A 16562-nucleotide genomic window follows, 5' to 3' on the forward strand; every position below is an offset into this window, starting at 1 on the left:
GGAGGGGGCCGGGCAGCCCCACGCGTGACTGCCGATCCCCCCCCCCCCCCCCCCCCCCCGGGGCCGCCCCCGCCCCACGGCGGCTTCGCGATCGCGGCTTGGCGGTCAGGGCTGCTCCGGCGGGGAGCAGGGGCCCCCCCTCTGCCGCCAAGCGCATTGCACGGGGAGAACGCGTTGCCCAGGCCCGGGAAAGAAAATGGATCTGGTTTTCCCATGCCCACGAAGGGATCCGAGAGCGTCTGCAGGGTTGGTGCCCCCCCCCCCCCCCCCCCCGTCCTCCCCAGAGGAACGCTATGGAAGGAGTGCTTCATAAATTGGGTCTAGGGAAGGAGTGCTGACAAGTGCTGGGATCAGCCAAAGCCCAAAGTCCACACAGCCTATTATTTAATTTGCCACCAACACACGCTGTTGGTCTGTGTCTAAAACTACCAGCCGTTATTTCTGCACCACACACATTACTCTTTATCGCTTGAGATTGTCCAAGTGTCACACACCAGCTCACTCAGACGGGGTCACATCAGAGGCAAGAGGCAGCTTCCAACAGCAGTATTTCCACACCCCCTGCCAGAAGTAAGCCCAGACACTGACAGTACAAACTGCGTCCCTAACCCAGGGAGCAGAAGGTACGGAGACACGAGAGAGCAGAGCAAGCACCAGCTAGAGGCCACAACAAGCCCAGACCGCGTCCCTCCAAAAGTTTCATTGCATCTCTGTTCATCGCAGCTACCCCATCCCTCCTCCAAACAGCTCGACTGCGATGCTGACGCAGGCACTGGGGCCTCCCACACCTCCTGGGCTCTGTGCGGCACATCCAGGCTGACTCCTGCTTGTTTCATAGCAGGCCACAGAGAGCCCAACACCTTGCCAGGCTCAGCAACCTGTTTTCTTGAGCATCCCCTCTCATTTTAAAAGACTTTCCCTTTCCCTGTGCATCACGCAGCTCACACTTGTAAAGCATTCTTCAAGTCCTTACATGGCAGTCGCCAAATAAGAAGTATTCGTTATCACTGCATAGCAATCTGAATACAACACAGAAAGTTTTACCTGCATGCAACCATGGGACAGATAATAAATATATTCTAAATACAGGTGCCATTTGCCTTGCAGGAAGCTTATTCCTGCTTTCTAGCAATGGGCTAATGACCCAGAAACTTCAGGAAAGACAGCAAGCATACCCCATCACCAGCCTGGAAGGGTTTGGCAGGACGGAAGAGTTCTATAGCAGATTCCTAGTGCAGTTAAGGTTCACTGGTGAAATATTTAAAACAAAGTTTTAGCCTGTCCCCTGCAGGCATTAGCAGCATCAAGATGTTACACGTAAATAACATAACTGTGTGCCCCAGTTGGGTGCTAGTCTACATATAGGTAAATCTTGACATTAGTAATTTCATTCCTGCTCAATATTCTGGAATTCTGTTTATCTCTCATCATCTAATGGTTTCCAAGTGTCTCCATAACCTCAAAACAATGAATTTATAGTTGTTTTGGATATACAGAGATGTTTAAAAATTAACAGTTGTTTTGTTCACTTTTCAAATAGGATAATTGCATTAAAATGACTACCTCCTACTTACTCCAGTTATAAGCATCATTTTCCTTTTCTAATCTCAGCAGAAAATAAGAAAGGTCATCCAGAAGAGGGCAGGAGTTTATTTTGCATCCTGTCTCTCAGACTCAGTTCCATTATATCAGAAATTCCAAATACCCAGGTATCTGCATCAGGAATACTAAAGTTCCTGTTAAACTGAAAAAATAGAGATACACTTACCCTTTCCAAACAGTAGATCTGCACAGGGCTAAGATCACAAGGCACCCCCTGAGGCCTCTTATTAGTACCACTTACTGCAGATCCAGGTGAGACCACTTGAAGGAGGGAGCAAAGGTAATTTTCTGCCACTTATCAGCCTCCTGATCTTAGTAGCAATTGGGGCCGGATAGCATAGGAGAGTGAAAGTTACCCTAATGTGCATAGGCTGTGATTATTGCTAAGGCTCTGTCATCTGCAGAGAAATCCTCCTCTCCCCTTCAGGGCTTCTTTCCTCTCCGTGCAGCTCAAGGGGAGCAGTCAAGGCCGAAGGAGCTGACCTTGAGTCTTGCCCTCGTATTTTTCCCAGTGTTTACAGTGGTAAATGGACACACAAGCATTTAGCAACAATGCTAATTTCTTGTCATCTTTGGCAATGTAACACTTGGTTGCATTCCAGAAAAACCTCATATTTCTTCTACCCGTACCATCCATTTTGTTGTCCCAGACTTGCGTGGCTGCTGCAAAGGCTTTGGCCGTACCCTGGCTGTTAGAGTCAGCAGCTGTCGTGCAGCAAAAGCCACCTTTGACTCTTAGTACAAAGCCTGTGCATGTCTGGAGATGGGCTGAGGGAGACAGTTTAGGATCCGTGGCGTGCTCTTTGCTGGTACGTATAGAAATATATCTTATTGTTCTGCACCACCAAGTGGCCAGATTGAGCAGATATTGCAAGGCGCCTTTGGATCCAGGCTTACTGCATTAACACAGATGAGTTTGGTTATGTTATGGAAGTTCATGCTAGCCTGAACTAGCAACTAGGAAAAAAAAAAAACCCAAACATTTGAATATAAAGCCTCAGGTTTTGAAAGAAGGAAATGTCACATTTTCTCTGGCATCCCCTAAGGTGTTCCTGAAGGTGTATTGTCCGAACTACTTCAGTTCTCGTGTCAAATGGAGCTCTTTGGTGGGCTATCACCTGAAACTCAGGCGTGTTTTTTAAGTATGTCGAATTAGTAACTTAAAATTGGCAGATGGTTCTGTAAATATGAGGCCAATATTTCTGTATATCACATGAAATGATTGTGTCAGAAGTAGGAAGAGAATGCACATATCTTTGTTCTTTAGTGTTAGAGTTTAATCCCAATATCTTTAAAAACTATAAAAATGAAACATGGCAGTTCATCCAGAAAAACGCATTACATGGTCTAAATGGGAGCTGTTTTCCCACTCTCTTGTACCCTATGTTCCTCGTGCTCAGCAAGGTTCAAAGTCGAACTCTTAAGTAGTTACTCCAGAGGTACAAATCAGAGCAAGGTCTGTTGCTGACCAACATCGCTTGTCCAAAATCTCCCCATGATGTAACAGCTGATCCCAACTGACCTGTACTGAAACCTCTTCCATCCAGCTCTTCACAAGTTCCCATCTCCCTAGGACCTGTGATTGCAGGAGATGGGGAGAAGGACCGACTCTGGCCCTTACATACTGCTGAAATGCTAATATGGTTGTGCACATACTATCCTAAGTCACATATAGTATATATAATATACTTGTATGATACACTTCATGCATCGGTCATGCTGATAACATGAGAGAAAAAGATGTTAATGATTTTGGTCACTGGCTGAGGATCTTAAATAATAATTTCATAAATATTATTTCTTTAAATAATATTTTACTTAAGTCTCACTTTAGAGTGGCTCATCCGCTCAAACGTCTCTCGCTGAAAGTCTTTGTTACCTGGATTTTTATGGGCCAGTGGGAGTGAGGACCCCAGCTCAGGGCTTTATGCCTTCACATATTTCAATGGGAGCCAGGCTTTTAACCTGCCTGAATATCTCAATTGGTCCTTTGGTTTCTGAATGTTTAGGTCCCTAAATACTTTTCAGTGCCCTGTAACCGTATTCAGACAGCATAATTTCACCTCCGTCCCTGCATATGGAAATTCATAGTTTCCTCTTGCATGTGTCACTTTGGTTCTGTGAGTTGAGCCTTGGAGGCCTTCAAAGAAAACTCTCTGACTTGGGCACATTTGGGGGTGGACATAGGCCATCCACACAGAGCCTTAATGCTCGTGTTTCTTTTGAAAGCAGAATTTTTTAAGTCCCTCGTAAGCCTCGAGGTCACAGTAGCAAGCATCGGTCCTGACCTGTGTGTGCTCTCTGATGGCTGAGGAACTGAGAAGTAAAATTGGGATGGAGGCACTTGAAAGGCTCGGAGGGGTTTTATGTGTGTGCCCTGCCGTTCCTGATGTAATGCACGGCAGAAGTCTAGCTGGGATAGAAGCAGATGTTGAAAAACTAAACACGAATGCTTGAAATGTAAGTGTGCTTCTGATTATTTAAATAAGAACAAATTAAGAAGGAAGAATAAAGAGGAAAGGCGTTTGTCAGGAGTGCAGCAATGCCTGGAGACCTCTGCCATGATCAGAGCGACATTGTGCTGAGCGCGCTGCGAAGAATTAGGAAAAGATTGTGCCAGGAGGACTCGCACACCAAATAGGTAAATCAGCCAAATGTGATCGGCCCCATTTTACAGCTGATGCTGAGAAACAGAAAGATGAAGCGATTTGTCTGAGAATTGATTCCAGATTTGTCCAGGGCTCTGCACACATCTCCACCTTTGATAGCAGTGCCACGCTGGGAGAAGAAAGCAGTAGCTGCCACCAAGGAGTGGGAGGTCACAAACTGAACGTCGTGTTGTGCTGCCAGTGGGATGGATCCTTACTTGGCCTGCAGTAGGGATGGCAAAGCAGGCTGACAGTGTCCATGTACCCGACCGATCGCGTTCCACCTGTGGCAGCAGTCCCGCAGTGGCAGCAGCAACAGAGTGATGCTCGGGGTTAAGGATTTGCCAGTTTTCATCTTCGAAATGACAGCACTGGGGGGCCACTATATCTATAGGAACCCAAACTGTAAATAACCACTTGCAAATGTCCTTTCATTCCAAAATAGACAAGGCTTTCGTGCTTGAGAATTGCTCTAAATCTAGACTGAAAGTCCCTACTTTCTGAGGAGGTGGCCGCAGGAGGCCACCACCACTTGCGTACACTGCTAGGGACTGGAGTACCAGCTACTGCCGCTGCCACCAGAGCTGGAAGCTTCGTAGACCAAAGGTACAGAATAACATGACAAATTTGTCTTCCCCCATTTTTTGCCATGTGCTTATTTCCCTTTTACACCTCAGGACACTGTGAGCGTCTTTCCCCAAAACCACCACCAGCATTGGGTCAAGCAGGCAGTGTCGGATGCTTTGCTCACCTTCTCTGTTTCATCCATAAGGTCCATATGTCATTCCTGGGATTAAACCATGGCACCGTTTGGAGTCGATGAGAGTTTTGCCAACGATTTTCATGGCAATGAGGATTTAATCCTTTGTTCGTCCTGCACCGGCTGAGCTAACGATGTTCAATTAGAAACTGCTCTTTGTTCTAGTGCAGTCAAGAGGATTTTTGCCAATGATTTGAATGAGCATTGGATAAAGCTTATGGCTAAATCCAGTCCTTATGCAGAAATCCATGGATCCTACTGAATTGCTTTTCTCCCAGTGAAATTAATGGGAGCTGTACGAGAACATCTAAGGGAAGATTTAGTTCCTGTTTGTAACAATATGTTACCTCCTGATACTGGGCCTGCTTTGAAATGTTTATTGTTAAATCCATGTATTTTTGGTTATATCTCATTAAGAACATAATACGGCCTTGGAAAGTACATTCTGAAAGGGTATTACAACAGGAATGGGATTACTGTTTGTGAGACTCTTTTAACTAGGGGGAAATTTCAAATTCAATTTACAGTAATGTCAAAGCACAATTAATATATAGGCAATGATAAGGGAAACATGCAGAAGTACACATTGATAGCACTACATCAACAAATAAACTTTTGGTGCTAGTAATTAGGTACACAAGATTATTATATGTTTAATTGACTAAAGTGACAATTTGGAATTACATCTAGTCACATTTAATTGGATTTGGAATCTCTAGAGGAAAGGAAACGGAGAGCAGCGTGGAGAGGCAGCCATAAAAGCAAACTGATTTTCTCAAGTCTGTTAAGACTCTGCATTAATATCCATTGCACAATAGTTTTTTAATATCCCTCAGTCTAGAAAGAGTAATGCAATGATTGTCACAGACAGTGGGAGTACTAAAGCATACTCAATTAGGTAGCAAGATAGCTGATTACTTTTGGTTTAGGGTTTTTTTTAAGATATAGTTTAATCAAAGGTGAACTAGATCTGTGTTTGCCATAGACAAGTGATATTCTCAGACTGCCAAGCTACAGGGAGTTATACGTGTTGATGCTGTGCTAGAAGAGATGTGCTTACATGTAAGATATTTTACCTACAAATACTTTAAAGCAAAAAAATAAAGAAAAGGCAGACTAAAATATTGTGTAGCAGCCATTAAATATTTGCTCAGATTAAAATATGGAAAAGCTATTAAACGAAAATGTAGGGTTGTTTGCTGGCAGATAGTTTAACTAGCTAAAAAATGTTTACTAATGCTTGTCTTAAAGTTGGACAAAGACTGAGAGTTATGTGTAATCTTTTGATACAAACCTCATGTTACACTCTTTTAGTATCACCTCCTTTACATACTGCTATATACATTCTTCTCTCCCTGTACACTCATTTATTCTGCTTTTGTCATCAGGAGCGCCATGATTGCTGACTATATGTACTGGCTGACAGGAGGCACTGAGCAGCGTATAAGCAAGCTCATCAAACTGTATTGGCAGGTAAAAATTGATAGCCCAATGAGGAAGGAGGTGCCCATCTCACTATTAAGACCAAAATGAAGGATTACTGCTTAAAAGACTGCCGACAAAGGTAGCTCTTGGGCATATCAATCAACAGGACACTATATAGTACTACCATATTTATAATGAAGTAGATTTTCTTGGACTAATTTTAAGGGCAAAATTCAAGGTTGTTAACCCTTGGCTCATACTTCAATTTTATGGACTGCTATAAAATTTAATTCTGGATACTGCATAGTCCCCTAAGCTATTTTTTTGTGAAGTCTTCCTACCTTAGTGACACTTTCCTTTCGCAATTTGCATGATACTAATCCTCTGACACCTTTCCAAACTCTTCAACTGGAAGGGGAGAAAAAAATGACTGTAACGAATGGTCTCAGAGGAGCCTAAAGTGCTCTGTGAAGGATGGCTAGGTAAGACCCTGGTCTACGAAGATTACTTATGTGGGGAGTAGACCATTGACTTCAATGAGACTCATCTCTCGAGTGATACTTATCTGAGATGGCTGTTCAGCCACATCAGCACAAATTTAAGTTTAAGGGTACCCCCTTCTGCTCGGAGGAGAGCTCTCACACACTTGGAGGTGAATGGATGCTAGATCCTTTGCTGGGAAAGGCTTATTGCCACAGGATTTTATCACTGGCTGTGGTGTCCCAGCCTTCACAGCCCCAGTTTCAGTGCAACCAAAGTGCATTTCAGAGGGACTGCAGCGTGTGGGCCTCAAAAAAAAAAAAACAACCCTTCTGCCTCCCAGAGTGACCTGGCCCTCGGGTCCTCCTTGTCCATACAAGGAATGTAATGATAGTATAAACAATAGATGTCCCTTGAGATAAAATTTCAGAGTCTGATTCTGATCTCATCTATTTGGGGTTTATTCTGTGAGAACATCTGTGACATCTGTACGTTACGTGAAGTGGTGCAAAATATATCTAACGTAAGCCAGAGTAATAAAGATCAGAATCTGGTCTTTTACCTTCACTCACACGGTAAATTTTGCCTTTTAAAAACTATTATTAGTTGCATTCTTATTGGTAAAATGGAATAAATCTCAGTCCTGGGAGCTGCTGAATTTCAGTACCGCTGTGAGTGCAAAGTGCATCTCATTCAGAGAATTACCCACTGGGCTAGTGTTTGCAGTGCCTGTGAACTTTCTTATATGCTTTCCAGCAGAGAATTTCTTCTGTACAGAACAGTTTGATTTTTTTCCCCACTGGGTCAGACTCGTTTAAAATCTTGAGTTCACAAACAGGTTTTATGAAGGGGTCATTTCTTCGAATGGAATGTCTTTTTTTGTCTCTTAACACTGGTATCCATTGACTTCCCTTCTTGATGTCATGGACATGAAGCTTCAAAGAATAAACCTTTAAAGGAGGAGCTGTCATAGCTGTCCTTTCCCCCGGGGGTTCAGACTGTCCTGCTATGTAACAAGGCCAAAAAACTGCCATGAAGGACACAATTCATCACGATGCCTCCTCGCAGAGACTAAATCAGAAGCTGTGGTTGGCCTATGGTGGGAATGAACCAGACCAGAAGTGGGGCTACTAAATCGCTTCCAGCCATTAGTGCCATCACACAATATTAGCACCATCATACAAAAGTATTTTGGCCGTGGTAGGACTCTGGTTCATCTCTGCTTCCGTCCAGAGCTCACAGCTCATTTCTCTTCCTGACGCAGAGTCCATACGTGGGCCACCCTGGCCCCCCGTGGTACCACGAGGCACCACCACGCTGTTTGTGCCCCGTTCCCACTCCCGCTCTGCCTTTCCCCTGAACCTGAGCTGCTGTCACCTTTGTCTGCAGAAGCTTTGAAATGTCAGTAGAGATCTAACCATTTGTTTGATCCCCCACCGTGCTTGATTTTCACTGGGAGACATAGATTGCTCTGCAATTTTGTGCCTTTTGTGCGTATGCCTTAGCGTGGGCTAGGCGAAGGATTCAGCGGTATCTATATGCTGACACACACGCAGCAAAGGCAGCTGGGTGCCCAGTACCGCTCCCACTCAAGTTAATAGCTAGCACTTAAGAAACGCTGTTCATGAAGATATATCCCAGCACCAGCAACAACCTTTTCTTCCCGAGCTGATGAGTTCCGTGCACTCAGCATCAGGGGTGACTTCAATGTCACCAGTGCACACAGCAACAATGATGCACTATGATGTAGCATATGACACTGCACTGGGACTTTCCACCACGGAGAGACCAAGCAGAGGTAACATAATCTTTTTTATTAATATTCTCTCTATTTCACGGTGTAAAGCTGAAAATAACTTGTCACGACTGTACATGCTCATGTGCCTTTGTAACCAAAGCAACAGCTATTGATGCACGCGTTTCTTGCTAAACTACTCCTCTGCCCCAGAACTCGCTAGTGTTGGCTCACAACCGTGAGCAAAATTTTCTGAGGAGGAAGGGAATAAATAGTGAACAGGACGGTTTGTTTTTTACTTTAGTGAAGAAAGATTTTTAGATTAGAGATGTCAGTCTCTGCTTTGATCAGTAGGTCATGTATATAATCTTCTGGTGTGTCATTGCCGACTTTTGTTTCTTCTTTTCATGATTCTTTTAACTGCTGGAAAAGGCTTTTCCTCCTCACAGCCTGTCTTCTACTTCTTTCGTAGCTTCAAAACGTTGTGCAGACCACTCGAATCCTTCAGCTGACGTCTTTACTGCAAAAAATTCAGGCCCTTAATTCACATCTGTAAAGCTCTTTATTATTTATCCTACTTCTAAATCACTGTTTTTTCTCTCCTGATCTATTCCTCATGCTCAGAGCAGTCTTTATCTTGTATCTCCTTTGGTTTTCTTTCCTAGTTTTGGTTTTATACTTTCCTTTGAACTTCGTCTATCCCGGACATCAACTGCCAGGAGTCCTCTTCCTTCAAACCTCTTCTTAAAACAGCCGCAAGTCGCTCCCCTCCTCATTATTGCCCTTTACATATTTTTTCTTCAGCAGTCATCTGCTCCATGTGACTGTGTACCTCCGCTTAGGCACACTGCAAGGTTTGCACTGTCAGATTTTTAAGGCCAGATGGGCTCATAGTGATGAATTATCTGATTTCCTGCAGAAAAGCACTGCAGAATTTCACCCTTACCTTCCTGCACTGGTACCAAAAGAGGTGAAGCAGAGACTGGGTTTGAGAAAGTTATCCAATTCCCATTTAAACAGCTTAATAATAGAATATTTACTGTAGCCCATCTAAAAGATGATTTGTTGCATGGTTGTCCCCTGTTTCTTCCCCAGTTTACAAACTGGGATCTTACTTGTCCAGTCCAAACTCCCAGCACTTTGTATGATGCATTCACCTCTGAAAGCTTAAAGATCCTTTCTTTAGCACCTGTTGTCTTCTCTCTGTATACATACCTATGGATCATGATCAAGGCAACTTTAAATATTCTTTTTGATTAGCTTTTTGATTAGCTTTCTTTGATTATCCCCTTTAAAGTAAATCATCTATTTCTGGATCTTCTGTACAGTGATATGTAATATCTAATGCCCTGTGTTGGTTTTGAATATTAATACCCACCTTCCATTCCACTATGAGATAAAGGTATAATGCTGATGAGAGGAGAAAAAGTAATTTGCAATGGATAATATTATTCAGTAAGTTGGGCCTTTTTCTCTGTTCAAATATTTTACTCCATGGATTGAAAATATACATTCTAAGTTAACATATAATCAAATGGATGGGCTTTTTTTCATAACTCATTGCAGAATATGCACTGGATGATTTGTGTATTGGCTGTTAGATTAAAAATAGGCGAGTTAATTAGAGTTCATCACAATAAATAATAATGTGAAAGTTATTAAATGTATTATGGTAGATATCTTTAGAGTGGTAGCAGCAAGACAAAAGTTTAAACTTACTTATTGCTAGTCAGATAAGCTCCCTAGCATTTATTGTCAGCAATGCAATTTCTCAGCTGGTAATAGCAAAACAAACAATAGACTTGAGATATTTCACCCCATAGAAAGAGTCCCTCTCCAAACTGTCCAGTTTTACTCACGCCTTTGTCAACTATTTCCACTGTGCGATATAAGCTGGATGTTTCATTCCATGAGTAAAAATATATCACACCCATACTACAATGTCAAAAATGACTGACGTTATTGAACATGAACTTTGTAAATATCTCGAAGTCACAGCCTGATTTCACCACTATCTGGCACAGACATCTCAGTATAAAGTGCCTTTATTACCTAATTTATAAACATCTCAGGCTTAACTCACTAGCACGCTATAAATTTAATTGCTTTTATTATTCCATTGTGAAAACCATGTGGCCTATTTTATACTGAAGGTTCGGCTCTAGCACCCGTTAAGCACTTATCTCCAAAGTCAATCCCATCTAGCCACAGTCTCACACTAAGTGCCATCGCACCAGCAACGCATGCATTGCAGAAACCAGCAGAACCCCGGGACGGCATTTCAAAGCTGGTAGGTTCGTATCTGTGTGCTTCCATAACCATCTGTACTAAAAGCCTTAATTCCATAATGTAGCCAATGTGTATTTGCTACAGCTCAAATGGAGACCTTTCATTTGCACTGGAGTAAACTGGGCTTTTAGCTTTAGTTCCAGTTCAACCCCAATGTTTTGGCCAAGATTGCAGCCGTCACAGAGATGCTCTTAGCACATTGACAATACTGGCTCTGCGATTGCTGCACACAGAGCTCACGAACTTGTGTTTCTGACAATATTTCTGTCAACTAAACTCAGCATCACAGAGAAAGCTTCCAGTAGCACATGCGTTGGCTCACATGGAGGTTTGAGTATTCAGGCATTCGTTTTGCTCTCTTGTTGCTGTTACGAACATCAGGTGCTTCCATTTCAAATACACACATCGCACAATAAAGCAAATGATAACCCAGCCCTGCAAGGTGGCTGAACACCTACGGTGCAGTGATGAACGCTGTCAACTCCTTTGGAGCTCAGCTTTATCTCACACCTTACAGGGTGATGATCCAAGGCAAGAAAGTTAAAAGGAAAAAGATCTTGGTAGCCAAAACCTCCTCTGCAGTCTCAGCTGGTGACGATGCCCATCAGCAGTCCTGCGTGCTCAGGCTTGACCTGTATCCTGCTATGGAGCGTGAGGTTTCCAAGCTGGCAACGGCAGGGATGTTTTGCTATTCTCCTAATGGAATGACTGATAGGAGCTGACAGGAAGCCTCTCTGGGCAGAATGGACATCGTATCACTGAGAAAATGTATTTCTCATTAATTCCGGAGGCTATTTTAGCAGATCGTGCTGTGCCACACTTTACTGCAGAGAAGTCCTTTTTTTAATCAAATCTGGGGAAAATCCCATTGAGGTCAATGACTGTGTGTGTACAGCCAGACCTAAGTGCCTAATGTGTGTAACTCTACATTGTCTCAGAGGTCTATGGAGCTTGTTGCTCCTTTAATTTTTGAATTTTCTCCTGTCAGAAAAGAAAGAACATTTCTCTTAACCCTCTTCATAAAAACTGATAGGTAATCCTCCATTTTCTGTATCTATGGCCGTTTTGAAGGACAACACTTGCCTTGAAGCACTGAGCTTTTCATTTTCTGGTGGAAAATTGGGATGTAAATATTTTCTTCATCATGCACATTAGAAGAACAAAAAGAATTTGGCCCATAAACAGGAAGACCAGTTGGTTCTTAGGACACTGCACTGGTATGCAGATGATCTGAGCACAGCTTCTCACAAGTTTGTGGGTTTCCTATGTTCTCATTGCATCATGGCTGAAGCAACTTGTTAAAATTAAAATTATTAACCTTTTTTCAGAGCAGAATGGGCCTCTTCCTGTGTATGCCAATGCAGGGATTCACACCAGTTTGGCTTTGGAATCCACTATTTGTAAGACATAACTCCCAGCTGCAAAAATCAGCTTCATTCTGCTCTCAGGTACACTAGTAAAAATATGGAGTAATTGAAAACTGGATTGAGAAGGAAAATAACATAGCAGAGAGTTTCTATCATGTTGATACTGATTTGGAAGCTTTTTATTGCTGCTGTTATTGCTGATATTTCCATTCCAGAAACAATTCTGCATGTACAAAACCAAAGAATTTAACATTTTTCTTGTATTCTTTCTTCTTTAATAATATCTACCTCCACATATTTTCTACCTACTTCTATTTTTCTAGTACCAGATCTTTCATGGTAGAATAACTGTTGCTTGAATCATGCTAAGAGAAGTTATTAGTTTAAATGTCACAATTATTAAAACAGATGGATTAATTGTCTCTAATTTCAGTAAAGATGGATTTATTTAATATTAGCTGAATGTAACAGGCAACACACACCTTGCTGTAGTTGGTAGCTGTTTAAATCCCAAAATGAAGCAAAACACGAACCCAATTAGGGTTTTAATTGTTAACAGAGGCCCATAAATCATGCCTCAAAGATGCTCAACAGGAACAACCTGGCCAGCAAAGCTCCAGACCATTTAAAAACCCCTACAGGGCAGCTCAAAAGTAATGTGCATATTTCCCAAGTAGAATTTTCAATTCGTTCTGGCTTTTACTGGGTTGCAAAGCAGACCTTTAAGATTTACAAAAGAAACCTGAGAAATCAGCATAGAAAACCAGCCATTTTGTGCTGTTCTCAGGGCCTTATTGTTGCCTCGATTTGCAAAGGTCCTTAAGAAGTTACACATTCATTATCGTCTTCCCTTCCTTTGTATACCATCTCCTTTCTTCGGGGAGATGAAGCTACAGGCAGAGGTTTGTGCTGTTGCTAGGATCATTACTGGTTATGTGGCTTTCCATCTGCACATCTGCTCTTGAAGAACTACGGAGGACATCACACAAAAGGAGATAAAGTCACTTTTCAGAAACATCTCTATATACAGTCAACTTGTCTTCTACTAAATTAGCCGCCATTCAGCCACATAAAGTAGTTTGCTATTGCAATGACTCAGGCATGATTTTTTTGCTGCCCCTTTGAACAGTGCTGTCCATTTTACAGGCTAACCACATCAGTCACCATCGCTGGCTGTCTGATTCATCTCTTCACATTTAAGTCAAGTTCCCAAAAGATGTTGAGCTCAGTTCTAGGAAGGACTGACATCTCCTTCAGTTAGTTTCTGCATTTTAGTTTCCTTTTCTTCTTTTCCCTTTTATTTTCTCTTTTTGGGCTAAAAGCCCTAAAAATCCCCAACAGCAAGTATCCCACATTTGTCCCAGGAACATTTCCTTGCCAGGGTCACTCCCTGTGTCTCAAGCACTTGCCTGAATCACCAGATGGATGCAGCATCCAGGTGTTGGCCAGGGGGTCTGACTACATTCACGTAAAGCACTCAGCGATGCTCAACCTTTGGCTCTGCCTGAGTTAAGATGTCTCTCTGAGCCCAGGCTACCAAAGCTGTTCAGCTGAGCGCAGTTTATAATCCCTTTTCACAAAAAAAACCCTGCTGTTTAAGCTGCGACCCATTCCTGACAGAGTGGGAGCCATGCGGAGCTGACCCGACAGCTGCTGAGGACTTGTGATGGAGAAAGGCTTCTCCCAGCACGGGAAGGGCAGTCCTGCTGCTCAGAGAAGTCACAGCGAATTGCCTTATTGGGATTAGGGTATTTCTCACCATGAAAACTCTCTTATCCTTAAGAAAGGAGCAATATTAACAAAACTGGTTAAAAGCTGTGGTTTTGGCCAATAGCTTCACGTAGAGGATAACTGGCCCGTTCACGGGGGCCATTCTTTGATGTTTGCATCCACTACACCACTGCCTCGTTGCAGATTTATGTCTGTCTCTGTCAGCATGCCACGGAAGCGTGTCTGCACCGCAGCTAGCCGTGCGGCCGAGAGCCTGCCGGCACGGCACGTCGGTCACGCTGACTGTCCACGGGAGCTCGGCTCGCTCCGCTGGAGCACCGCAGCATCTCGGGGAGTCATGAGGTCCCAGCTGGGGCAGGGGTAGGTGGCCCAGGCCAGGAGCCACCTCCACAGGGACGCTTGGAGCTAGAGCTCCTGCTCAGTACCGATGTGCACGGTAGCTACCGATGGCAACAAACCATAATTGGAGCAGTAACAAGGGCTCACCTTGTCAGGGCTCTGAATCAGCCTCACGAAGCAAATACAGTCTCTGTTTCATTGGCGTCAGAGTTTCTCCACTATAGCAAAGAAACACTGAAATCCTTCATGTTTACCCCTGTGCTGGGGTTAAATTTTAAGATTCTCAGTTGGTGGCAAGCGATACAAGAGCTGAGGACTCCTGTGGCACTCTCCGTGCACGTGAGCGTGTGAGACCAGAGAATGGGCTTGTGGGCAGAGAGCTTCCCCAAACTAGAGTTGTATTCCCACATTCCTGCTCAATCCCTGCTTTCCCACCCGCTGGCATCACGAACAGAGCGTTTCAAGAGCAGCCTCCAGCCTTTTCCGTACTCTGTGTATTCCGGGGTTTTTCTTTAATGGATAGTGATCTCACTGGAAGGATATAAAGCATGGATTTCTTTTCTCCCCAAACATAAAGAGATACTTATTGGAGTATCAAACAGATCTTGAAGCCTAAGGTAACCCATCTGCAATACATCTGCCTCTGCCTTTCAGAAGTCAGCAGAATACGCGGATCTATCGCTGTGGCGCTCTGCAAATCCGCTTTCAAAATAGACTGCATGCAAAATAACTCGCAGAGCCTTAAATACGTTAATAACTTAAGAACCTAAATAAGCTGGTATTTGATGTGACCTACATTAATGGGGAGGCATTACATGGCAGATAAGCAGAAAGTTCTCATCTATTGTATAATACATGATTTATTCATACCATAAACATATTGAGAAAAGGATATGCTCTGGCATTCTGTCTACTTATTTTTCCTGCAGGAAAAAAAAATATGTAAGAAGATCATGTTGGTGAGAAGATATTCATATCACAACAGCAACAGACTTAGTGGCAGGGCTGCCAGATACTTCTTTATGGTCGGAAAGATATAGAGAAAAGCACATAGGTTGCACTGCAGTGCACCCATAATTCTAACTACCAGCCCAAGAGTGGAAGCAGTTCATAGAAGAGGCTAATGGCTTTACCCTGACTGATATCATTGCATTAATAAAAATCATCAATAAAAGCATCAGTTCCTGCTGTACTGTAAATGAGACAGTGGCTGAGTGTGCACTGCAGCTGCAAGATAAGGCACTAGAAAGATATCTAAATTTTTGGCTAATTCTAGATGTCAAGATAATTGGATTTTCCAAATTAAACCTTTCTGTAGTTAAAGAGGATTAAGGTTAGGGTCTGTAGCAGGGAAAGCTACTGTCACTTTTATGAGGAATTTGCTGCTACAGTGCCATTTTTCTTCTTCTATGTCTGCTCTAAGCAGGCAAAATGGCAAGAGCTTCATAAAAATATTGAAGTAGTTATATCATTTGCCATCAAAAGTTGGCATGGGAAAGCTTTGTTTCTTGTGCGTCTACCTATTCACTTGAGCTCGTAACCGAATTTTAGTGGGTGTTGAAGGGACAATATAAGATTGTTTAGGCTAAAGTTTAAGTTTTATTGAAAGGTGTGTGAAATGTAACATTACTAGATACAGTAGAACGTAAGGATATTGCAGAGCCAAGGTGCTCAGAGAAGAAGAGTATGTGGTGTTGGGTCAAATATATGTTTAAACCCTTGATCAAAACAAAGTTTGTTGTTTAGAAATATCTTTTGGCTTTTTAATTGTCATGCTAGCCATGTTCATCCTTCAAACCTTGTGAATGCTTCTGTTTCATGAAAGAATTCATTGGCATTTTAATAGAAGTGCTGACAATATAAATACTCCTTGAGACACTTTGTCTCCAGATGGTTTCTCTGCAGACTTTCTCTGATTCCCCACGCTTCCAAAACAGGGATATAAACCTCTGACATAGCAGAGCATGAGTCAGTCCCACAACCACAAAAAGAAACCTTCCCTATCATCGGATTACTCTGCAGCCTCTTCTTGAGCGAGTTCTTGCATCTTTGCTGAAGCAGTAGATTATCTCTGCTGCTGAGGCAAACCACCAAATTCAGTGGACCTGTGTCAATCGTAGCCTTTGACGTTATTGTACATTGCCAGAAGAGCTCTTTCTTACAGTTTAAGGTCATCTCAAGGACTT

At 42.9% G+C, this 16562-nt stretch overlaps 1 protein-coding gene across 1 annotated transcript in view; it reads left to right on the forward strand.

Moving 5' to 3' along the window:
- SPATA16 (spermatogenesis associated 16) overlaps nt 1-16562 on the forward strand; it is a 97155-nt gene that overhangs the window by 48590 nt on the left and 32003 nt on the right. The window contains 1 exon segment of the mRNA XM_054835506.1: nt 6399-6483. Coding sequence (XP_054691481.1) covers nt 6399-6483 — 85 coding nt within the window.

Source organism: Grus americana, chromosome 9 (genome assembly GCF_028858705.1).
Source record: "Grus americana isolate bGruAme1 chromosome 9, bGruAme1.mat, whole genome shotgun sequence".
In the NCBI taxonomy this organism is placed as follows: domain Eukaryota; kingdom Metazoa; phylum Chordata; class Aves; order Gruiformes; family Gruidae; genus Grus; species Grus americana.